General features: G+C 36.6%; 1 protein-coding gene across 1 annotated transcript in view; it reads right to left on the bottom strand.

The window, feature by feature from the left end:
* Positions 1-571: 571 nt before the first annotated feature.
* Positions 572-26,333, bottom strand: part of LOC145246789 (succinate dehydrogenase assembly factor 4, mitochondrial-like) — a 30,186-nt gene continuing 4,424 nt past the window's right edge. Inside the window, exon 2 of the mRNA XM_080108587.1 lies at positions 572-993. Coding sequence (XP_079964713.1) covers positions 710-993 — 284 coding nt within the window. The 3' untranslated portion in view covers positions 572-709. The remainder of the gene's footprint in view (positions 994-26,333) is intronic.

The following is a 26,333-nucleotide window of genomic DNA, read 5'->3' on the forward strand; positions in this document are numbered from 1 at the left end:
TAAAAAAAAATATGAAAAACAAAACTTTGTCAGGGAAGAAGACAGAGAGTGGAGAAAATGCTCTAACATTCCATGCCTGTACCTGAAGACACCTCCAAATAGTCGAATGAAGAACGAGAACAATGTCCGAAGTACTGTTTCATTTCTTCAGGAAAAAAAGCAAAAACAAACATTCTAGTGTAATGCAACAGTTTTTATCAGACAACCTTATTTCTTTGAGTCATACGTCATTTATCAATGGTGTAAATTCTATAAAATTTAAATGCTTCCCACCAAAAAGCAAGACAAATATTTATTGTAGTTATCTGCTTAAAAGAAACAGAAAATCTTATGCCAGCTTCACTTGGCAAAAAAAAAAAAATTTATGATGAGGAAAAATATTTTCATAAAGTTTTTGTTTAAATTTAATTTTAAAATCAAAAAAACTTCAAATTTTTACAAATAAATATTTTATTTATTGAAACCAAACTTATTTCTTGAAATTTATGTGACTATTATTTAAAATAGTCTATTTCTCTAAATTTGTTCATGCATTCAGAAAAATAAGTGTGGAAATAAGGAAAGAAGAATAAACAATTCAGTTTTTATTTTATTTTCATAGAAAATACTTTACAAGTTCAAGAACCAAAAATCTTTAACACTTAAAAATGTATACAGTCCTAAAAATGACAGCATTTATAAAGGTTCCATTTTCAAATCATATATCTATCTAAAAGTCTGTCACACGCCCTTTTCTTTCCCAGTCACCATATCGTGTTGGTTCAGGCCCTCGGGGTCCACCAATTTCTCCAGTTTCTGGATTCTTATCATCTGGAAATCTCTCAAGGGGTTCATATTCTATTGTTGGCTGTTCTTCTACTGTGAGATCTGACCATGGATCATCTAGTTTCCCAACTGGAGTCTTTGCTTTCCTTGGTGGAGTTTTGTTGGAAGAATCTGAGTGGTTCCTAATAAAATGGTGGCTGAACAAAACAAGTTTCCATTGTTGGGAACCTGAAAAAAAAAAAAAAATAATAAATAATAAATACAGCTACTAAAACTCTGTAACTTTGTATAATAAGGAAAAAGTGAGTTACAAAGCCAGTTAAACAAAAAAAAATTTGTTGCTTTTTGCCTCTCCCTCTCTCTATGGATGGATTAAATAGTTTTACTATTTGTAGTGTTATTCCCTTTTGATTTATAACAAATTATTCTAATTGACTATTAAGATAGAGAGAAAGACAGTAAAATATGAATGGGATGGGTCAAACAATGTATAGTGATAGAGGAAAATGCAGAACTTAGTAAGAAATAAATCACTTGGTGAGTAAATTGCAAATTGCAATTAATTAGAACAAATAAAATGAAAGGTACTCTTGCAGAATTTGAACTGGATTCTCAGGATTTCCCATCAATCATGGATCGGATGTGACCGGCAATCATTGGATTAAGCCGAGCACTGTAACAGACGCAGACTAATTTCAAAACAAACCGGAAAAAATAGAAATGCACTAAATAAAAATAAAAAAAACTACCATAAAATGACTGAATATAAATGTTTTGTTTATTTTTTCAAGATTTTTTTTTTTTTGCAAATGATTTATCAACAAGTTTTTTTTTTCTAGAAAATATGAATGTTTTATTTTTAACCATAAATTGTTAGATCTAAGTAGTTTCTTTTTTTTCAAGATTTTTTTTCAGTAAATGTTTTTGGTCAACAGAAGTTTTTTTTGTTTTAGAAAAGCTGAAATTTTTTTTTTGCAAATTCGTAAATTGTTAGGTGAAAGTACAACAAAAACTTTTCTTCAAGAAAACTTTTTTTTTAACGGCTGTTCATTGCTGTTGGAAGAATTTTCTAGAGATGAGGATATTTCATTAGGAATCTTTACGTCGGTCGACTATTGAATAGCTATCGATGGCAAAGATGGGGTAGAGGAAATGGAAGGAAGCTCTCTAACTGGGTAGCTTTCGGAAGCAAGATTTATGATGGAAACAAAAAGATCGTTTCCAAACTTCTGTCTCCACATGTATTCAATAAGATATGTACCTAGAAGCTCTCGGTTGATCCCGCAGTCTTGCTTGTTTCGTTGTTTTGGTTCCTTCCACATCCTTTCGATGTGGTTTGTTTTTGCATTTTTCGCGGGGTTATAGTGAACTGTTTACACCTGCCAAATTCGCTTTGTCTAGATCAAACACTCAGACACAGAGCAAGCTGTGCACAGTAGAACACACATGCATGGATTGGGTCACGCATAAACATGACATAGCTAATTGATACGCGTGCATTTCTTGTGACCTCTGACATAGCCTTCCGTTTCCTTCTCGTCTTCCTCTCACCTCGCCTGGCATCAAGCAGTCCACACATATAATCTATATATATGCTTTTTCTTTTTCCTGTCCAATGCGCATGACAAACAGACACGTGGGCACTTCACAGGTAGGTCATGTGTATGTCCGTTTCTATCCCCCCCCCCGATCTCATGATCACAGAGATGGCAGGGAGGTGGCGCTCTCTTCCATTAGGTGCTTCTTTGAAGGGGGACTGTGCAGGCCGGCAGTTCACTTGCACTCTCATCTGCAGTCTGAGGGTCGAAGAACACTGCCTCCCCTGAGAGGCTACTAATATCAGATTCGCTGCTTGATGAGGATGAGGATGGTGCAAACCAGAGCGATGGCTCACTAGCCTCAGATTCAGAGTTGCTCCTGTCATCCAGTGGTGGTTGCAACTATGTCGCCGGCCTCAGGTCCCTAACATGACGGGGCATACCGTCAACCATGACTGACTGCTGATTCACCACATCGGTCACTATGCCCTGTGTATATCTGTCAGTGCACCGGCTTCCCGGCGGCTTCACCCAGACAGGATCCCCTGGTGCATACGACCCCTGTCCTTCCTCGTTGGCGACTTCTCTGTTGGGGTAGATTCCCTTTTCTCAGACTTGGTATTGGTATATTGCATTTGCAGGTGTTGTTCCTGGAGAGACGCCATCTTTTGGCGTGATGTTGTACCAATATACGGCATCTGAGACGGTGCATTGCTTCCTGGCCACGATTCTTTTGATACTGCAATGGCTCCTCTTAGCAATACCATTGCCAGATGGCACATAAGCACACTGCAGTTGCAGCCGCATTCCCCACTTCTTCAGGAACTGCCTGACTTGCTGGCTGCAGAAGGCTGGGTCATTGTCCGTCAGCACCTCTTTGGGCGCGCCGCTTTCAAAGAACACAGATGACAGCTGGCGAATAATGTAGGAGTCCTGGCGCCTGAGTGGTCTCTAGACCGTGAAGCGCAGAGGTCCACAATCAATGAGGGTGATGAAGTGATTGCCACCGTAATGTGTAATATCCATGCCCACTCTCTGCCATGTGCCGCTCACTCCCAATTGCCCTTTTTTCCACTGTATCGGAGTCGGGTCGATTGATTGACATGCCTGGCAACTTCCCACTGCTCTCTTGACATCTGCCCTTCTTACTTCTGGGTCAACCATCTTGGCAAAATATAGTGTCTGCTAAACCCCTGGATGTCCACACTGCTGATGAATCTCAATGATACAATCCCCATCCATATTACACATGACCGCTGTACACGGCTGTTGCAGCGTCTCAGAACCTTCCCGGGTATCAGCCAGCAGCCACCATTGTGGTACTCATGTCAGCGCATCTGCTCTGTTGCTTTCAGACCTGATCAATGTTATGTCTACGGTCAGGTTGTACTCTTTAATTGTATCGACCAGGGTGGTGAGCCGTCTTCGTATCAACATCTCATTTACTGCCCTTGTGGTTAGACGTACTCTTCCAGTCAATGCATTGGTTATCCACCGATGAGTGCACACAGAGTGCGTGATGTAGTACCCTGGCTTGTCACTGAAGCACCAGAGTAATTCCTTTCAATGTGGCATCAAGTTCGTCCAGGTTTATGTGCCTAGAATTATTCTCTGAATGAAGCCAACAGGCATCTTCGATAATACCATCATCAACCGCAAGGGCAACTCCAAGGGTTAATGAACTAGCGTCCACCCAGATCGTAAACTCGTTCCCGTTAAGACACCAGTTCCCTCGCACAGGGTCGTCACGAGTCACCCTGGCCACAGTTTCTGTTAGCATGCTCAGGAGCATGGCATCATGCACTTTATCATCCCATTCAATAATACAGATGTGGCACAACGTTTTATGGCCGCCACTACCACCCTGAGCCAACACAGGAAAGTTGCCCACCAGCTTTCCGCAAGCAGAAAAAACACTCCGACAAGTGATGTTGGATGGGACTTCTGGAACATCACCACCTCTCCTTCAGTAGAGCTCCTCCTTGCTACCGCTCACACGCAGGCCAAGTACTTTTGCCCCGTCTTGCAGACACTCCGGTTCCTTGCATGTCAGTTCAAAGTTCTCGAAGTGCTCTTTGACTGACTGGGCAGACATGAGGCTCTCATTTACAAAGATATCATCAATGTAAGACAATGTTGCTTGGCACACAGCCTCATCCCGTTGCCAGATCATGTGCATAATTTCTGTCATATAATGCCTAATGTCATGTTGAGATCGAACCCTAGCCTGGTCAGACAATAGTGAATTCCTTTAATTTCCACAGTCTGAAATGGCCACAGCTCTTTTTCAATGCGTATCTGCAGGTAGACCCTGCGCAGGTCCAGAATTGCCACATCCGACCCTTGCTGCCGCCACTCCCTTAATTTGAGCACACAAAACCCTGCTGTGTACAGGTCGACATGTTCATTAAGTTCACGGTAGTCCATGACAGGTCGGACCTTCTGTTTGCTATCTTGTAAGACAGCCATCAGGGAAATCAGTCCTTGGCTCGAGCTCATCCTCAGGGTATGGAAGTAGCCAGCCATTATTGATCCAAGTCTGCAGTTCTTCTTCATATTGCCCCCGAGCCTCATTAGAGGGGTACTCTGATAGTCGGTTCCGTAAAGATATTGGTGATCGATCACCAGCCCACTTCCAAAATGCCGTCCACGCATTGGTTTCCCTGTCCTACTCCTCATGAAAGTCAGGCTCGTCCAGAGTAATTGCGGCACAAACACGTTTCTCATGTCGGGAGAACTCTATCTTGCCGGTGCAGTCCACAGTGATTCCACCCGGCTGTGTAATCAAATCCATCCCTAGAAGTAGGTTGTATCCAAGCAACCACTACACCACTAGGGCTTGCATGACTACCGCAAGCCCATCGCCGATGCTTGTGCTGATGATACTCACCCCACAAGAGGCCAGCGACCTACTACCCACGGTTAGCACTGGAATTCTCTCATTGTACCAAGTGTCGCAACATGCCTTGCGCACACCAGTGTCTACAAGGGCGAGGCATTCATGTCTGTTAACGCACACAGTCACTGCTGGCAGCGCCTTGCTCAGTGACGATCTGGAGAGAAGACTGGCGCTGTAGCTTCCTCCCCCTGCCTGTTTCCCGGACAGGCACGGGCCAGGTGTCCTCGGTTTTTACAGTTGTAGTACTGAAGCCTGCTAAGCCTTTGAGTCAGTGAGTGCAATGAGAGACAATCACGGGCCAAATGGTTGGGCTCACCACATTTGTAACTGTGCCCAGGTCCTAAGATCCACCCTGTGATGGCTGCACAGCTGCCACGCGGTCTACTGGACTCCTTTTTAGTATCACCCGCACCAGCGCTAATACTTCCGAGATGTCCATCTCATCTACTTGGGATGAGGCTCGAAGCATATCTTCCACACCAGCGGGGAATCCTGCAATAAATGCGCATACCAGCCTTCTCTGACATTCCTCTGAACAGGACTGCAAGCTTCTTCAGTTCTGCCAGATAAACATCAACCGTCTCCCTGGAATGTAACTTGTGTGCCATAAACTCCTTCTATGCAGCAACCGGATCTAACGCAAACGCTGTGTAGAGGGCGTTTTTGATGCAGGTGAAATCTGCCTTCTTTTCATCCGTTAGCTGCTGGTATACAGCATATGCGCCCTCAGCGAGGCACATTGGGACCACACATTCCAGACGCTTCACACCACTGAGCTGGCATATCAATTCTGCCTTTTCCACCCATTCCTGTACTGACTGCTCAGCGCTGCTGCCATCAAACAGTGGAATCAGCTTAGGATCAAATCTGACGTCATGCCGAAATAGCTTGTAGAACTGGAACCTCCTTCACTCGTCCCAATGCACTGAGTCACCTGTTTAGCATCTGAACAGACAAAGTTCTCTCTCCACACCACCAAGCGACCTGTTTTATATTACATTCATCCATGTCAATCTCACGAGATTACATGAGACCGTTTCTATTAAATATCACAGACGCCATCTTGCTTTTTATTTTTCCTGTCCAACGCGCATGACAACCAGACACGTGGGCGCTTCACAGATAGGTCATGTGTATGTCCGTTTCTATTTTCCCCACAAAACTTCCTGCCAATCACTTACTTCACCTATCATTTCCGTGCACTCTCTACAGTGAGATACTGAAATTTATAAAAGCAACACGGTAGATGGTGGGGAAAAATCTGATATCATCGAATATGGCTAAATGTTGCAGATTTAAAATTAGTGTTTATATGTGAAAGAAATATAAAGCAGATACAAGGCTCATTTCTTAAAGTACAATTTGAACTTGATAACTCGCATAAAAAATATTGCAATAATAAAGACCGAAACATTAATTAATGATTAAAATAACATTTATATTAACGTCATATAGATTTCTAAAGCAATACAAGCAGGATATTTAACCTTAGCTCTTCAAAGAATTTTCAAAGTCATCATCATCATCTTTTCACTGTAGTTAATATGATAGAGTTCACATGCTCATGCCTGATATTCCAGTCCTGCATGACTACTTCAGATACCACCTCTTAATATTGGCATATCTCAACATTAGCATCTGTGTATGAGAGCGTTCTAATTCTGAGTGGGTAGTATGGTTCCACTGAAGTAGGGAAGGAATAACTTCATTTACTGCTCTAGAATAATGGCCTGCAAACTGAACATGTCTTGCTTTGACAATGAAAGTTCACTATAGATTTGTTTGCTCAATTGGGATCTCATGAGAAGGCAAGTATATATATCATTCAATCATGTTTCAAACTTTTTGGAAAGTGTTCATGTTTCCAAACCATAGAGGAGGATGGCCAGTACTATAAATTAAAAAAATTTTGATTTAATGCTTTTGCTGAGATGTGATGTTCATATTTTGCTCAAATCATCAGAAGCAGACCATATCATCACATTTCTAATGCTGAAATCTTAAAATGAGGATGTGATGAAGAATCCTAGGTACCTATAATCATCAATCTGTTTTGGTAGCATTTAATTCAATGTTTTGAGTTGGAAAAAGAGCATTTGTTCATATATTCAGATTTTGTCTCATCGATGTACAAGCCAACACAATTAAAGGCTTGCTCAAAAGCTTTTAGAAGAGACTGGGCATTTGCAAGGGACTGACTAATCAGTGCAATGACATCAGTGTTGGTCAGATTGACAAGCTTTGTTGAGGTCTTATCTGATACCCTTTGTGTGGATCCTGTCTACGAACATGTGAACTTTGATCGAAAGTGACAATTTCAACATCAGGTGTTAAAATAGTCAAAGTTGTGTCAGTGTACATGAAAGTGATATCTGATCACTTGGAAGAATATTATTTTTAGGCAGTTTCGATTTTTTACCAAGAAGGTTTTTGAAATGGGTTGGACCAATTCTCCCTATGCTTTTTAGCAGATTCACCTTTTATCCTGACATTTGGGTTAAAATTATTACCAGCCAGTTCTTTAACTTCCAAGCAAGATGATGTTGTTTATTTATAGGCTGTCTCAACAATGTACCAATTTTTCGATTGATGAAATTAACCTTGGAGTTTAAATAGGCATTGTTAAGGTTTCTCTTGGCAATGATCAACTGAACCTTATTTGAATGTGATGGTGACTTGTGGTATTTTTGGGGTAGATGGACTTGAGGACTAACTGTGCCTCTAACACTTTGGTCAAGTTGCTGGGTTTGGTGTGACCTCTACCCTCTCTTTTGGGAAAAATTGAGATTGCAACCTCTTTTGTTGATTTAACCAAATTCTCATAGTCTGATTCAATTTCGTCAGGTGAAAATTTAATGAAGACCTCAAGGGTAAATTGCTGAGAAAGAGCTTGGTGGAATAAGTTGATAGATTTTATTGAGTTTTGCTTATTTGGAAACTTTAGTTTGACTTTGACTTATACAGTTCTATGATCAGAACCAACAGTGCTGAATGAAGTTTAGGACCTATTTCTTTATATCTTACAAAAGAGAATGTAGTCTAATTGGGCACATTTACCAAAAGGGCTACTCAAACTCCAAAGTTAACTTTTTGGCTTTATAAAGATGTTGTTAGAACTAAAAATGTTAAACTTGTCCATGAAATCTTTAAGCATTTCACCATTTCAGTTGGTGTTACAGTTATATGTAAAGTATACTTCATTAGGATCATGTTTGGCATTTAAGCCTCCAGCAATGACAAGAAAATTATGCAGTGATACCTATTCAACCTTACTATTAAGAGTTGAATAGAAATCTTCAACTTCATCCGAGTTGTAGATATTTAAAATTTTAAATTGCAAAGTTCAAAAGTAACTTTTTAAATGACTACAACTTTGGAAACTCTTTAAATTGCTGAGCATTTATCCTTGGACCATATAGAATCATAAAAATTAGGCCATTTCCTTGTTAAAATTATGAAAATATTATAACTTAAAAACAGATTCTTCATCATATACCTGTGTGCATCTCAATTAATGACCTTGGCTATGACGTGGCAGGTGGAGATTTTGCCTCATTATTTGTGAATTATAGGTGTGGCAGCTGAAAAGATGCATTTATGGATTAAATAATGCAACTCATTCATGGTACAAGTGAGTTAATAATAAGTTAAGTCACTTGAAAAGAATACAGCAATACACTGAATACAGCACGATACTACTTGTGACTTGATAGGCATTTTAGCAAGACATTTAAATTTCATATTCTGCAGAAATGATTTATTTAAAAAAAAGTGATTGCAGAATTGAAAAATATATTTAGAATTGGAAAAAGCATGAAAGCAGAACATTAAAATTTTTAAGATTGAACAAATAAGAAATAGGATTATTATAGATTAAAATGTATGTTTCAACAATATTTGTAATAGACACACAAAAAAGGAAGATCATTAAGGAAAATGATGAATTGAATAAAGAGAAGACAAAACTAAAGAGATTGACTGATGTTGGTATCAAACCAGACTCTACTAGAGGTATCATTTGATGCGTGTAGAATAATTAATATTGGAAATCTTCCAAAGTTGAATTACTTTTTGTGACAAACAAGTCACTAAAAAGTTAAAATCAAGTTCGGGTTCTGATATGCAAATTAAGTATAATTTATATATGAGCAGATAAAACAGGTGGTTATTAGAAACACTTGCTTAGCATTATACATGACATATCAATGGCGTCAACGATAGGATATTATCTGGATCTGAAGACCCGAAATATGTAGATACGTGGATGCGTTGCTTGGCTGCTAATGCGAGAAGCAAAAAGTTGAAAGACAACAAAAAACAACGAGGGGAGAATGAAATCACCGACTTGTTCATGGCTAAGGCTGGTTGTGAAACAATTATGAAGGTTGCTACAATGGTATACCCTCAAGAACTAGAAGAAATGACTTTCGAAGAAATGTCAGGTTATCAAGGGAAACATGAGGCCAAAGAAAGACTGGTGATTGCAGAAAGGACCAAGTTTATGACAATGAAGCAGGAAGTGGATGAACTGATAGTAAAATATTCACACCGGTTAAGAAGTGCTATTGTAAATACTGTGAATTTGAAAAACTAGGAACAGAAGTTCCTAGTTTTTCAAAGTCACAGTATTTACAATAGAACAGACAACAGAAGAGTTAATTCAACTAAGATTAATTGAAGGTATGCATAATTCAGCACATAGATATAAGCTAATGGAACAGTTACAACTTACAAACATGCCCTTGAATCTGTGTCTAGAATTTATACAACAGCAAGAATTAATACATACCTACAACCAAAATAAAAAAAAAATGCCTACAAAGAAATAATGGCTGACACGTATACGGTAGAAACGAAAAGAAAAAAATGTACTTACTGTGGAAAAAGTCATGAAAGGAAAAGAGAAAAATGCCCTGCGTTTGAAAAAACATGTTCAAAGTGTTTAAAAAAGGATCACTTCAAAGAAGTATGTAAAACGAAAAATGTGGAAAGAATAGAGGATGAAAATAGACAAATTTTTCATGTAAAGATACTAGATCAAGGAATGGAGATACAAAAATAAAAATGAAAATCAACAATTGTGTTGTTAAAATACAGATAGATACTGGCAGTGAAGTAACCAGAAATTTGTGGGAAAAAATGGGAAAACCACGTTTAAAAATAAAAAAGCAACATACAATTACATCAGTTTGATGGTTCGATTATAGCAATTATGGGTTACTTTGAAGGTTCAATAGAACTAAAAGAAAAATATGAAGTAGTACCCATTATAGTTACAAATTGCCGAAAAACGCATGGACTATTGGGGAATGACGTATTAAAAATAAATTCAACGAAGTTGATTAATGAGATAGAAATGGAAAAAAACAGGAAAATTAAAAAATTATGAAGCTAGAAAAAAAAAAATGTTCTCCCCTCCTACTATGAAGCGAGAAAAGTACCAGTGCATTTATTACCATTAGTAATAGCTAAGTTGCAAAAGTTAATAAAGGCAGATTTATTAGAACCTGCCCTTCCAGGAGGAAGTAAATGGGCATCACCCATTGTGGTATTAAAAAAAAAAAAAGATGGTGACTTGAGAATTTGTGGAGATTATAAAATAGGGTGAACCATAAAGTTTGAGCCGACTCATACCCTATTCTGAATGTGGAAGTAGCTTTACATAAACTTGCCAGAATGAAAGTATTTTCGAAGATAGACCTAAAATCAGCTATAGGCCTGTTAAGGTGGAAAAGGATTCAGAATCTGTTTTGTACTATTGTACAAATTTTTGACCCTAAGAAGGACATAACTCTAACTACTGACGCTAGTGAGCATTCCGTATCTGGTATTTTGTCATAAGATGGTCATCCCGTAATGTACTTATTGTGGAGATTAACAACGATTGAACACAATTATTCTTATATAGAAAGGGAGGCACTAGCCATAGTGTGGACAACGGACAGAGCAAGACAGTTTTTGATGGGAAAAAAATTCTTGTTAAAAAGTGATCACAGACCACTGGAATTTATTTTCAACCCAAGAAAAGAACTACCAAAAGTTACAACATCCAGAATATTACATTGGGCGATCAGACTGATGGCATTCGACTTTGACATTGAGTATGTTAAAGGAATATGATACCGCACGTTGATGCCTTATCTAGATTGAGATTTTATAGAGAGGATAAGGACAAAAATGATGAGGAATTTGAAGACACATTCCTGTACCTTGCAGAAACCGATGTAATATCTGTAGATAAAATGGCTACTGAAACTACAAATGACCCAGTGTTAAACAGAATAGTGTTGAGGATGAAAGAGAATCGCTGGGGAAATTTTTCAATAGCTGAAAGATCATTCAAAGAAATCAGATATAAACTGACTATAGAAAACAGGGTAATATGTAATGGAGACTTGATAGTTCCCCCAGAAACACAGAGGAGACAGGTTACAAAAAGTTTACATGATGATGTACATTGTGGAGTAGCAGCTATGCAAAAGATTAAAATTGGAAGCATGGTGGCCGGGGTACTCAAGAGACATAGAGGACTACATAAAAAGATGCACAAAATGCACAGAACTCAGGAATTTCAAGCAAAAGAAAATACATGTGTGGCCCCAAGAAGCAGAACCATGGAGCAGAGTACACATGGATCATGCCTATGTCAATGAGATAGGTCTATTATTAATATTAGTAGACGCATATTCAGGTTGGCCTGAAGTGGTGAGAGTACATGATAAAAAAGTACCACTGTAAAACAAATATTAAGAGTAATATTTTTGGGAAATAGGATACCAAGAACATTGGTGACGGATAACACGCCAGAATTTGCGAATGCTGAATGCTGATTTGCATGAATGGTTAAGAAAAATAGGATGCAGACCTTACAAGACCCTTCCCTACTACCCTCAAAGTAACGGGATAACGGACAGGATGGTTCAGACGGTAAAGAACGGCATAAAAGCATGCGTGCAACAGAAGGAGAAAATCGATGCTTTCCTACCAAGACTATTACTAAGTTATAGAACAATTCCGCATGCAGGCAGGCCAGAAAGTCCATCTGCCTTAATGGACAGACAATTAAGGTCCCCTTTAACTATGTCATACGCCACAAATCAAAAGATGTGGTACTAAAAAAATAGGAATATGGAAGATGAGACAGCAGAATTTATTATGCAGAAAGGACATAATACTGCAATCTATATATATAAAAATGTAATTCTTGGTTCGTTCAAAGTTGATAAAACCATATTTCTACATTACCAATTTATTTGAAACTTTCAGACAATCCATATTTAAAGTCGAAGGATGTTTCTATGTTATTAAAATAAATAAACATCGCCAATTATGAAAATATTAAATAAAATAAAAATATTTTTTGGACTGCGGACCTGTTTTTGTTGCTAGAACTGAACTTCCGTTTCAATTCATTTCACACACCACGATTTGACGAGGCAAATTAGATTTCATTTTCTGTTTACTCGATAAGCAAAAAAAACCAAAAAAAACACATTTCCTATTTCAAAAATTTAAATTCATTTTTATCTTCCAAATTTTGTAATTTAAAATTTTTTTTCTTCATTATATCAGAGAAAAAAAAAGTTCTCGCTTGCGTTTTGAGTTGAAGCATAAAAGTCGAAGTTGTTTTTTATGTTTTTTGTTTTGTTTTGTTTTTTTAAACAGTTGTTTCGATATAAGAAAATATGCACTTTTTTATTATTAAAACTATAAATTGTTAGGTGAAAGTTTAGGTTTCTTTGAAGAAAATTTACGGATTGGTAATGTGCTTAAATAATATTTGGTGCTAATGCAGAGACTAATGCGCGCTATTTTTTAAAATTGTATTTCCACGTTTAATTAAAGTTTTATGATATGTTTTTTTTATTCAATTGTAAGATTGAAGTACAGATTAGGTACAAAACACCCTCCCCTCAACATGTTAAGAATGGATTTTTAAATAATAACGTTCTTATTTCAGCACGGTTCAATAAGTGTATGAGTACCCAATTTCTTTAATAAAGAAAAAGCATTCATATTTTCTTATATAAAAACAACTTCTGTAAAAAAAAAAAAAGAAAAAAGTGTACTTTCAATTTTGTTAAAAAAGGTTTTCTTAAAAAAACAAAAAAAACGGTGCAAATGCAGAGAGTGATCCACACTATTTTTTAAATCGTATTTCCACGTTTAATTAAAGTTTTATATGTTTTTTTTGTTCAATTGTAAGGTTAAAGTACAGAATAGGTACAAAACACCCTCATGTTAAGAATGACTTTTTAAATAATAACGTTATTATTTCAGTACGGATCACTCTCTGCATGAGTACCGATTAATGTTTTGTTTTTTTTTACGGTAGTTTTTTTTTAAGAAAACCTTTTTTAACAAAATTGAAAGTACACTTTTTTTTCTTTTTTTTTTACAGAAGTTGTTTTTACATAAGAAAATATGAATGCTTTTTCGTTATTAAAGAAATTGGGTACTCATGCAATAATAACGTTATTTCAGCACGGATCAATAGATCCGTGCTGAAATAACGTTATTATTTAAAAAGTCATTGTTAACATGGGGAGGAGAGGGTGTTTTGTACATATTCTGTACTTTAACCTTACAATTGAATAAAAAAATGGTAAATTTTTAGATTAGGTCCACCTCCACAATTTTCTTTTAAATGACAACTTTTATAGGTTTTCGACTATGCTGAATACGGAAATCGCATTGAAATTTTGCAGAAATAAGTAGTTATCGAGATATAAAAAGTTGTATAATGCATTGTAATCTCTGGCGGCCATCTTTTTTACGTGCATGCGCACGTCATAAACAAATTTGCGTGCATAAAAAAGATGGCCACCAAAGAATACAATGCATAAAACTATTTATATCTCGATAACTACTTACTTCTGCAAAATTTCAATGTGATTTCCGTATTCAGCATAGTCGAAAACATATAAAAGTCGTCATTTAAAAGAAAATTGTGGAGGTGGACCTAATCTAAAAAATACCAAAAAAAAAAAACAACTTTAATTAAACTTGGAAATACGATTTAAAAAAAATAGTGCGGATCAGTAAGTGCATTAGCACCCATTAATTGACTACGTGGTCTTATTGCCAAATAAGCTCTGGCTACAATGTTGAACGCGTCGTTCACATTGTTTTTTGTTTTTTTTTTCAAGTTAAATTCAACTTTCACAATATGTTTTTATTTGTTTATAATTTCACAATATCTTTTTTTTAATAATAAATTGTTAGTTAAAAGCACAAAATAGTTACAAAACACCATCCCCTCTCTATGGTAAGAATGGCTGAAAAGAATAAAAATATTAGGTACTCATGCAGAAAATGATCCGTGTTGAAATAATGACGTTATTATTTAAAAAGCCATTCTTAACATGGTGAGGGGAGGGTGTTTTGCACCTATTCTGTACTTTAACCTTACAATTGAATAGAAAAACATATCATAAAACTTTTTTCATTTTTTTTTTACAAGGTCACCACTTATCAAGGCCCGGAAGCTACTCACGTATAAGGGTTATTGCATGTACAGTACGTTGTATGTTAGTGTTGAGATTTCATAAAGTGTCTACTTAAGGGGGCGGTTCATCAAGAATTTGTTTACATTGGATTTGAAGACATCCAAGCTGTAGTCAGGTGGTAAACAGGCAGACGGAACAGAGTTTCACTGGCGTGCTGTTCTAAGAAAGAAGCTTTGTTCATGGAATCTACGTTTTGATTTAGGCACAGATAGAGAGTGGGGAAAATTTTTGACAGTGGCTTAAGCTAGACGGGTGTTTTTCGTAAAAGATTGGCAAGGGGGGACAATGGATTGGAGCTCAGACGAGCACTTGCCATGGAAATAACGGTAAAACAAAGATAGGCTCGCAACGTCTCTTCTGTGGGAGAGAGGTTGCAGGGAAGAGAAAAGGGCATCCCCCACTAAGCCACGAAGTCTATTTTGTACTCTGTCAAGGCAGGATAGGCTGTTTTTAGCAGCTCCTGCCCAGATATGGCAGCAGTACTCCATCCTTGGACGTAATTGGCTTTTATATAGATAGAGAATTGCATCAGTAGTGAGATATCTTCTGGAGCGGTAGAAGGAACCCACCATCTTTCCAGCGGCCCTGGACTTGATGTACATGTTCCATTTCAGATCAGGAGTAAAGGTCAAGCCCAGAAGCTTGTCAAAACATTGAGCTTCTCCTAGGCGAGAGCCATCCATTACAATTGATGCCAGATGGGGATCAGAGCGTTGATGGTGTAAAGATAGGAGCTTGGTTTTAGATGCATTAAACGTAACCAGCCACGTCTTCCCCCACTGAACTACATGCTCAAGATCAGAGGAGAGAGAATCAGAGAGAACTTTGTCATTTACAGCCTTTGATGTGTTGCCGTAGCTGGTCGTGTCATCAGCATAGATGTCAACGAATGATTTAAGTATGTGTTTAGGGAGATCATTGATGTAGATCAGGAAGAGAGTTGGGCCCAGAATGGACCCCTGAGGGACTCCAGCATTAATACTGCAGGCCTCTGATTTTTGTCCATCGATCACTACTCTTATGAGCCTATTAGAGCCTAGGGGAGGGGATGGTGTTTTGTGACTATTCTGTGCTTTCAACTAACAATTTATTAAAAAAACAAAAGGTAAATTTTCACATTAGGTCCATCTCCACAATTTTTAACATGAGTAGGTTGAGGGTGTTTATTCCAAAAGCCGTTCTTAACATGGGGAGAATGGTGGTATTTATTCCAAAAGCTGTTTTTAACAGACGAAAGACAGGTAAAAGGTTAAAACACATGGTTAGGCATGGGTGTTGTTTATTCCAAAAGCCGTTCTTAATATGGGGAGGTTGAGAGTGTTTATTCATGACCGCCAGTAAATTATAGTGCATAGTACAGTTATATCTCAAAAACTACTTACCTCTGCAAATTTTAAATGAGATTTTCTTATTCAGCATAGTCGAAAATTGTGGAGGTGGACCTAATGTAACCCTCCCCCCCTAAAAAAAGATATTGTGAAATTTAAATTTAAGCGTGGTACCAAAAATACAATTAGACAGAAAAATACCACCTTCGGGTTTGTACTTGCACAAAGACTTGAAAAAGTTGTCAACTAAAACAAATATATAACAAGTAAATATTTTCAAAGGCAAGATAAGTTAATTTTCTACCTAATTGGATAATTTTTAGTGTTTTTATTGGGTTTGTGCTACTGTACATATAGATTCGAAAAAGTTGTCAAAAAATAAATGTATAATAAATATTATCAAAGGCAAGATATGTTACTTTATTACCAAAATGGATAATTTTATTTTTTTTTAATGTAAAATGTTTATTCGGCTCGAAAAACACAGCGTTTACTGCTATATTTGAAAATTACAAATGGTGGCAGACTCTGTGTTAAACATGTTAAGTTTGGGAACATGAGTTAAAACTAAAAAACTATACAAAATACTGTTAAAAACCATCGAATACATGTCTGCCTATGTCATATATTGAGTGAGTTCCTGACAGTATTTCGTATAGTTTTTTAGTTTTAACTCATTTTCCCAAACTTAATGTGTCCAACACAGTCTGCCGCCATTTGTATTTTTCAAATATACTTATGAACACTACATGTTTTCGAACCGATTAAACATTTTACACTAAATAAAAACACTAAAATCTTATCCAGTTAGGTAGAAAAGTAACTTATCTTGCCTTTGATAACATTTATTTGCTATATTTATTTTTCAACAACTTTTTCATTTCCGTGTTTAGTAATACAAACACGTTTTATTTACTGTAACGTTTAGTTGGCTCAATACAAATGGTGGCGGACACTGTTTGGGAAAATTATTTAAAACTAAAAAACTATACAAAATACTGTCAGAAACCCACCGAATATGGCAGCCTATGTCATGATAACATATAATCAGTGGGTGTCTGACACTGTTTTGTATAGTTGTTTAGTTTTTAACTAATTTTCCCAAACTTAACGTATTCAACAGAATCCGCGACCATTTGTCTTTTTCAAATACATCGATAAACACTGAGTTTCTCGAGCCAATTAAACATTTTACATTAAATAAAAACACTAAAAAATTATCCAGTTAGGCAGAAACATAATTTACCTTACCTTTGCTTTCATTTATTTGTTTTTGGACAACTTTTTCGAATCTGTGTATAGTACCCACCCCCCACCCAAATATTAATTAAAATCTCACATTTTTTAATACAATAACAAAAAAAAACAAAAAAAACAAACTATTTAACGTTTCAACATTTTAGCAACGTTCAGCTTAATCCATTGAATGTTGGTTGAGCCCAAGCCATGATTGACGGTAACTCCCGAAGATCCGGATCCAATTCTACAAGAGTACCATTTTTTTTCATTTTCACCTTTTTTTTAAAAACTTTTTGGAGTGGATTGCTGTACTAAGAATATAAGAAACATGCATTTTCTCTTTTTATTAGAATTTTCCATTACACCAAATTGAGCCAGAGCAATGCGTGACAAGGTACAGCTAGTATTAAATAAAGAAAATGGGAACAGTGTTCTAGCTCATGCTGGCCAAATAAAATCCCAAGGAGAACAATCCAATGAGGAAATGCCCTCAGAGCTGCCCATTATTGACGTAACAGAAGAGTTACTGCAGAATGAGACTGCAGAGGAAGAATTAGAGAGAGATGAGGTAGAAGAGGAAGATCAAAATATGCAGGAGGAACACTGCAATTATAGAGAAAGACGTGATAGATCCAGATCTCCAAGGAAAAGTAGAGAGATAAAGGAAGATGTTCAGGAGGGCAAGACAAGAAGTACAAGAAGTACTCGCAGCATAAAGCCCCTCCATTATAGAAGATGTAGTGATATGCAAATTAAGTATAATTTACATATGAGCAGATAGCTCATCTTTATAAGCCGACACCAACTAGAACAGGTGGTTGTTGACATATACACGACATATCAGGTTCAGTATCTTTTTCCTAGCTTGTGAAACCTTCAAATCTGAATATTGTTTGTTATTCAGATAACATCTATGCTAGTTTGGAGTGTGGATCTTCCCAAGTAGTTTCAGTTCACATGAACAGAATGGCTCTAATATATTAGTCAACAAAAAACTTGAAAGAAGAAAACCAACAGCATTCACCCTAGATGGGTTGGTTGAACCTGCTTCCTTTGAAAGAGAAAGTGGCTAAGGAATATCAAATTTACAAGTGGCTCCTTGTTGCATGTCTATCAAAAAACTTGACTGTGTTAAAAAAAGCCTCAGAGATGCTTATGCTTAGTGAAACAGCTGATGCTGGCATATTAATAGCTGTCATGCTTCCAGAGATATTCAGACAACCTAGATTTCTTGAAATTCTTTGTGTAAAGAACTTCATCTCTGGTACAGATTTTAAAATCATCAACTCTCAAGAGTTGATGTGACCAAAGTGAAGGAAATGATAATGAAGGAGATAATCCAGACTGAATGGATCAGGGTCTGAGAACAGGTCACAACTTGTCTGATGAAGATTCTTCTGAAATGTTCAGAAACTTGTTGCAACGATGACTTGTTTTACTTATTTTTTTTTTTTAAATTATGAAACTGTAGTCTTCTCAAGAAGATGCCACCAACATTAAGTTATTTTCCTTGTATTTCGATATGAGATAGTTCTTTGTGACAAGTTTTTAGAGTGATCTTTCTTGCTTATTGTTGATATTGTTGGCTATTGAACTGGATTTATGCAATGATCAAACTAAGAGGACAGGCACATATTCTAATAGTGACTGCATAAAGGAAATGAGAAGTGGTAAAATACATGTGAAAGGAACAATACAATTAGAATATTGTGAATTCACACTTTTAAAGTCATTAGCACTCCACATTCAAATTATAACGTGGACAAACAAAACTGGAGTTTTGTATAACAGAAAAATTTTAAAAATGATAAAGAACTTTTGATTTAGCAACATGGTGTCAAAGATTTGAAAGATTTCAATGTGTACAAAAAGACTGCTATTATTCAAATAAACACCCTAATAGACTGAACAAATTAGCAGGACCCGTGTACCGGCATTGCCCAGTGGAAGTATGACAAAAAGCCAAAACAGATATGATACGCTCCTCCACCCTTGTCAAAAACAAAGTAAACTACGGGTGTTAGTGAGGGCCATTGCTGGCCATGGGAAATTGCAGGCACTGGCAACCATAGCCAAAATTAAATAATTTGGCTTCCACTATTGGGCATTGTCTTGTAGTGACAGCAGAAGTCACTGGCTGTGATTGTCAGCACTGATGATTACTGCCGAATAGTGCTAGTTTGGGTTGATTACTTCAAAAAGTATTGCATCTTTCTAATCCTTGGTTAGTGATGGAGAAATCCTTCTAGACAGCGGCAGTTTTTTATTTTTTTATTAATCAATGTTCCAAGGGTGCTCAGAGAAAATCAAAAAGAAAGACGTCATGACAGCAGGAAGATGGTTGAGCTGATTAAATCCCGCAGTTCTTGATGTTGTGGTGAACTGCGATGAAAGTTGAACCTACTGCTATGACTCAGAGACCAAGAAACAAAGTTTCAATGGAAGCATGCTAGCTCTCCCAGACTTAAGATGGACAAACAGAGCAAATCCATCCAGAAACTTATGATGATCCCCCTTTTTTACAGCACGGGCATGATGTACATGCACTGGGTTCCCACTGGACAGACAGTCAATTAAGGAATACTGTTGAGGTTTTAAGGAGGTTCAGGAAGAGATTCCATCAGAAGAGGCCAGCATTCTTCAAATCAGGTCAGTGGCATTTCCACCAGGACAATGCACCAGTCCACAACTCCATCCTTTTCACAGATTATTTGACCTCTATGAACAATTTCGTCATGAAATTTGGAAATCAATCTGGAAATCTTTCAACTTAATGGAGGTACCATTCAAATGACCTATTCCTTTTATTGCTGTGTTCAAGGTGATGAGTACTAAAAATTTTATAAAGAGGATATTATGGATCTAAATTGATAAGTAAATCAATCTTTCTACTCTTTTGATGTATTAAAATTATAATTGTATGTTATTTTATTGTTTCATAATTATAATTTTTCATTACCTATCTGAAAAAGAAATTGTTTACATGTTGGCTAAAAAGGCTAACCATAATATTAATAAAAATATTCGTAGCATCATCAGCAGGTGTAAACTAAAATCAGGTGATTTTTTTGTTATTTGAATTGCAGAACAATTAATGCGAAAAATTAAAAATATAAATATTACAATATTTAGTTAGAGCTATCAACAAATTATTCTGCCATCAGAATATATAATTAAATTTAAACTAAACAAATGAGGATTAATAATTTGTATTATCTGAACTACTGTTCACATCTTGGATGTTATTCTCATCACGTTTCAGTCAATGTAATTTTTGACCTTCTTCATATGTGTTTTGTCAAATTCTCAACTCTTTCTATTGAATTTTGAAATCTGCACAGAAATTTGTATGGACTCCTTTAATCCACGAGAGTAACTTGCTTGCATTCCATTCAATCAGGATAACTAAGAATACAATTATTAATTATTTAAGGCTCCTACTGAGTCATTTTTGATGGCATGAGACCACATCAGCTGTGTGGATTAAATAAAAGGTTCCATTCAGAATTCGGTACAGATTTCTGACTTTGACAGAAAGATTCATGATTCAACAAAGCACACCTGAGGGTCAGAGGTTGTCGACTGTGTTGAAATTTTTTTTTGTACCAATAATAGTGCATCCCCCCCCTGTTTACATTTATTATTTTTTATCTGGTTCTTGTATTTGATTTTTTGTATTTTGTATCTTTTTTGATTCTTAGTTTCGTACATTTTGGGTTTGTATGAAACTCCCTTTAATTTGAGAAAAGGGAAATGCTAGCTCCCTGATGATGTCACAAGCCCAGCGTGAGATTCGCTCTCTTTTTTGGTTTGCGCGACGTGGAGATTGGACGTTTTCATTGTCCGCCGCAGACAAGGAATTTTGGAGCCTCCTTCAAAGAAGAAAACCCGGCAAGAATACCCCGGGCATGCGACGAGGCATCCTTCTGAAAACTATCTACATTGCTACGTTTTGCATGTAATTTGAAGGAGTGTAATTATTTAAAAAAAAAGACCTTATTTTATGTGACAAGGAATTTTGGAACCTCCCACAAAGAAGAAAACCCGGCAAGAATACCCCGGACATGCAACGCGGCATGCTTCTGAAATCCATCTGTGTGTCTACGGTTTGCACGCAAATATGGAAGGAGAGAAATTTCTAAAAGGACTTTAAATGAGAAAAAAAAAGAAAAAGGCAATTTGTGAGTATGCTCCTAAAATTTACTACATATGAGAGTGTGATTAGAAACTACTATTTTGAATCTTATTATTGTATTCGTTCATGGATACGACATCTTCATTATAAGAACCAGTGTTATTTTTTTCATTATATGTTACCTTGGCGTTTTTTAAATTTAATGCCGGCAAAGGGAAAAATTTGCAACTAATTTTATTGTGAATAAAATCTCTTCTTCGTTTCAAAGCAAGATCTTTATATTTTATTCTTTACCCCCCCCTTTTATTTCATGCTGTTATTTTTTTTCAGGTTAGTTACTTTAGCGTCAAATTTATCTGGAAACAAGATAATTTCCGACATTTTGCAAATTTTTTATTCCCTTTTTCGGAACACTTTGAAAATAAAGTATGTTCCTTTTTCATCGAGATACGTTTTAATTCTCTTTCTGTAACATCAAATCTGTTGCCAAGGCCGCTGGAAAAATGGTGGGATCTTTCTATCGATCCGGTAGATATCTCACTGCTGATGCTATTCTCTATCTATATAAGAGCTAGGTACGTCCAAGGATGGAATACTGTTGCCACATCTGGGCAGGAGCTGCTAGAAAGGACTTGGCCTGCCTTGATAGAGTTCAAAATAGACTTCATAGCCTCGTAGGAGATGTCCTTTTCTCTTCCTTGCAACCTTTATCTCACAGAAGAGATGTTGCGAGTTTGCCTCTGATGTATCGTTATTTTCATGGAAAGTGTTCGAATGAGCTTCAATCTATGGTCCCCCCTCGCCAAACTTTCACAAGAAACACTCGTCTAGCTGTAAACACTATCAATAATTCCCCCCACTCTTTATCTGTGCCTAAACCTAAACGTAGATTCCATGAACAAAGCTTTTTTCTTAGAACTGCACGCCTGTGGAATTGTCTTCCGTTTTCCTGCTTTCCGGCTGACTACAATATGGTTGTGTTCAAGTCTAACGTAAATAAGTTCTTGATGAGCCGTTCCATATAAGTTATCAACTTTACCAAATTTTCATTACTAATGATTACTATAATGTCCAATTTCTACTGTACACTCTTTAACCCTTATCCTTGAGTGGGCTCTTGGCCTTGATAATGTGGTGATGCCTATGTAAAAAAAAAAAAAAAATGCACTTGGCAAATTTTGTCCCCATATTAAATACATTTTGCAAATTGTTGTCCTTTATTTGGGACACTTTGAATATTAAGTGTACCTTTTTCTAATCAAAATACGTTTTAATTCCTTTTCTTTCAAGTTAGGATTAAATTTAACCTCTTGAAATTTCTGTTACCTCCGCTACCTGACAATATCAACTTGTCTCTTAGATTTGTACGACTACTGTGAATTTCTTCCGTTATTTAAAGGCATTTTCCAAATTTATTTTCCCTTATTTAGAAGCATTTTGTAAGTTTACTGCTTTTATTTGAAGGCATTTTGTAAATTCATGTCCCTTATTTCAGAGTACTTTTCAAATTAAGTATATGTCGAGACTCGTTTCATTCTCATTCTGTCAATGCGTTACTTAGCTAGGGTTAAGTACATTCATATCACTGGACCACTTGTTGACTCTTTCTGTAACCTCCCCGCACTCCACGTCTGTATTTAGAGCCAGCCCGTATAGATATTTCAGCTACTAAATTCCCTTCCCACTTAAATTGTAGCTTAGCGTATCTGTTTACGCTCCCCTAAAACGTGACGACTACTATGTCCTGAGTTTAGAAAACGTGTAATGTAATTTTGTATGTTTTGAATATTCAACATTTTTCGCCTCACTAAAAATTCCGGAATTTAACATAGTATGTCTGTACAGGGACTGGAATGTTATATTTAGTTTATTCCTGAATTTAGCATTTTTATGTACGTCTAATGTCTTTATTTATATCTGTCTAATATATTTTATGTACGCCTAGCGCACAATTCTTTTTATATTTTCTTAATAAAAAGATTAGGCGATACGTAAATACTTTCCATTTTCTACCTTTAGAATTGAAGTTGTAACTTTCGTAACCCTCTTTCGAAATATAATTTACATTTTACTTGCATTAGTTGAATTTCCACGGGTATTGCAATCTACGTTGGGAAATACTATAGTATTTTCTGTCCCTAGTAAGTGAATAAGAGGTTCTGTTAGACTGAGGTAATTTTATTTTTCATCCTAATCCAGCGTGTTCGATATTTTTTGGAAGCTGGAGTTTCCCCACTTTAAGAAACGACTTTTACCTAACTATACCCTCATGGGGAGCCTAGTAAATAGAGACGCTGTGTCCAAAACCAGTGTTAGTTATATGTTCGTATTTTTCCCCAATATATATATATATATATATATATATATATATATGTATAAAAAAGGGGAATAAGTATATATATCTTGATGTGTTGAAGTCTACTTTATTTAAAACTTGTTCAATTTGCATGTGTGCGATTACTTTCGTATTTTATTGTAAAAAAGGATTTCTTATACGTTGAAGATATTTATAATTTTCAATAGCGAGTTCATACACATTTGCTTTGCGTACTGTGTTATTCTAGGAGCTTGTGAAAAAACGAGTTCCCTTTTTCTTCACCTTAGCCTGTATTTGCATTTGGTTATTTGGATTCATTCGAAGATACTCATGTGACATAAGTTGTATATTTAAACTCTCTTCCCACTCTTTTCCTAGGTTATATTTCAGTGAGGATATTGCTATAAAAGTGTTAAACTTTATTCATTTTCTAGTCCATTAACTTCCATATAGAAGTTTGCATTTTAAATACACTTAATTTTAATTTTGAGTCATAGGGACCCTTTTAATTTGTAACCGGGGATTGTATCCCTTGATATTTTTACTGCTCAATATGCTGTATTGGTCTTGTTTTGTTTGTGCTATGAGGAAGGAATTTTATGCAAATGCCTTTGTAACCTTTGTGTGTGCATTTTTTTGTGTATAATATTTGAACGCCTATTTTTTTTATTTGTTTGGATTTAGTCCATATTTTTGAGAAAAACAAACGCTGCACGATGTTGGTCACTCGTTCTTCCGGATTCCTTGTAAGGAAACAAAAGTTTTATTTAGGGAAGATTATTGTCGTCTTAGATTTATTGAGGTTGCAGAGGGAATTACCTAAATCTTATTTTATGACAATGAAGGCTGATGTTGATGAATGGTTATCATCGGTAGATAATATAACTGCATTGTTGGGTGATCGTTCCTTATGTGAGGACGTGGACTGTTCGCTAGTAGAAGCGGATGCTGTTAATGTTGTAGCGTTCTCATCCCAGGTTCGATTCATTGTTTCGAGGTTGGCAGATGGTATGGAGTGTGATTCCTTGTGTAACCCTGTGATATTCAAAACCCCTAGGGAGATGCTTAGCAAGTTACCAACTATTAAGTCCGAATGTCCAGACTCTGAAAACTGTTTGCTGAGTGCTGGCAAGTTTGGTTTGGAAAATGTTGCATCATGGTCTGAAAGCAGTGTTGCAAGTGCCACTTTAGAGGATCTGCGTAGTCAAGTGCTGAAGTTTGATTTTTCAGGCGGGCAGTTTGCCAGTAATATTTTAAAGAAAAATGTACTGGGAGTGAGATTCCCAGGTATTATGAATGATACCACTCGTGTCCACAACTTATTAAGCGTGGGCATGAATATTGTGAAATTCATGGAGGGATTTCCATGGGATGTTGGAGTTGTTTTGCCCTCTAAAAATGTGAGTTCGAAAACTCACATATGTAGTTATTCCCCGTAACTTTGTCAGAATAATGAGGAACTTAATCATGACGGGGAGATATTACTCGGGTCATGTAGTTCTGGCAATAGCCAGTGGTTAAAGGACAGGAGTCTATCCTGTGTGAAATTGCAAGCTTTGTGCACTTCTTTAAGTGCTAATGTTAGCACTGGGAGAGAAATTCTTCATCAAGAATATAGGGCAGAAAGCACTATATCCACCAGTGAACGTGTAAAAACCAAGAGGAGAATGGTTTTTGAAGAATTACGTGAACTCAAGGTGGACTGGGGCATCCAGATTCAGGTTGAGTGTAACTCAATAAACAATCCCATGATGGATCCTGTCGAATTTGCTGACTACATGGTGTGTAGTTCAGCTTCTCCGAGTTCCTACGAAAATGTAGGATATGTTGTGCAGAGATTACTTGCAGAACCTTCATTCTATGAAGTTGCTCTTTTAAGCAGAACGTTTCCTGTTTTGGAGTCACATGCAGGTTTTATTGTGTTTAAATGTTTTTTGTAGATCTACTTTGACGTAGCTTACTGAAGTATTGCAAGAGCTATTGAAGTCAAGCTCGATTTGTCCTGGGGTGTTTCTGAGGCGCTCAGGACCATCTTATGCTTAGTTGGGAGTGAGTTTTCTGATGCTGAGATGTTTTTTGCAATGCTGAACTGAAGAAGATTGGATCTCTCCTTGATAGGGGTCTTCCATAAGTATTACATCTCCAGCTACCTGGGTGTTTCTGACACCTATACTAAATTTTGTTTGTTTGGCTATATGTATATAGCTTTGCAAACGTTTAAAACTGTAATTGCCTTGCATAATTTGTGCAGGATGGGGGATTCAGTTTTATTTCATTCCACAAAGTTGAAGAACTTATCAAAGCACAGGGTTGATTGGATTCGTCCCTCTTGTGGTTATGAGGGAGATGAGATATTTTGGTGTTCGCCAGAGATCCTATAGGGATGAGGAGGTTGGATGGTAAATTATGTGAACTCCTCACGCCTTTATACTCTTTTATATGCAAATAGTTAATTATCTGGCGAAATATTCTGAGTTCAAACTTCTGTTGCAACCTTGCATATGATCATTAGTTTTAAATTTATGAATCTGGTTAGGTACTCCTCTGTTCAAACCAAAAACATGTTTTCATGTGAATTTTTATAGAATAAGCCTATTTGAATT

Source organism: Euprymna scolopes, chromosome 24, assembly GCF_053919585.1.
Source record: "Euprymna scolopes isolate OS-2025 chromosome 24, ASM5391958v1, whole genome shotgun sequence".
Classification (NCBI taxonomy): Eukaryota; Metazoa; Mollusca; class Cephalopoda; order Sepiida; family Sepiolidae; genus Euprymna; species Euprymna scolopes.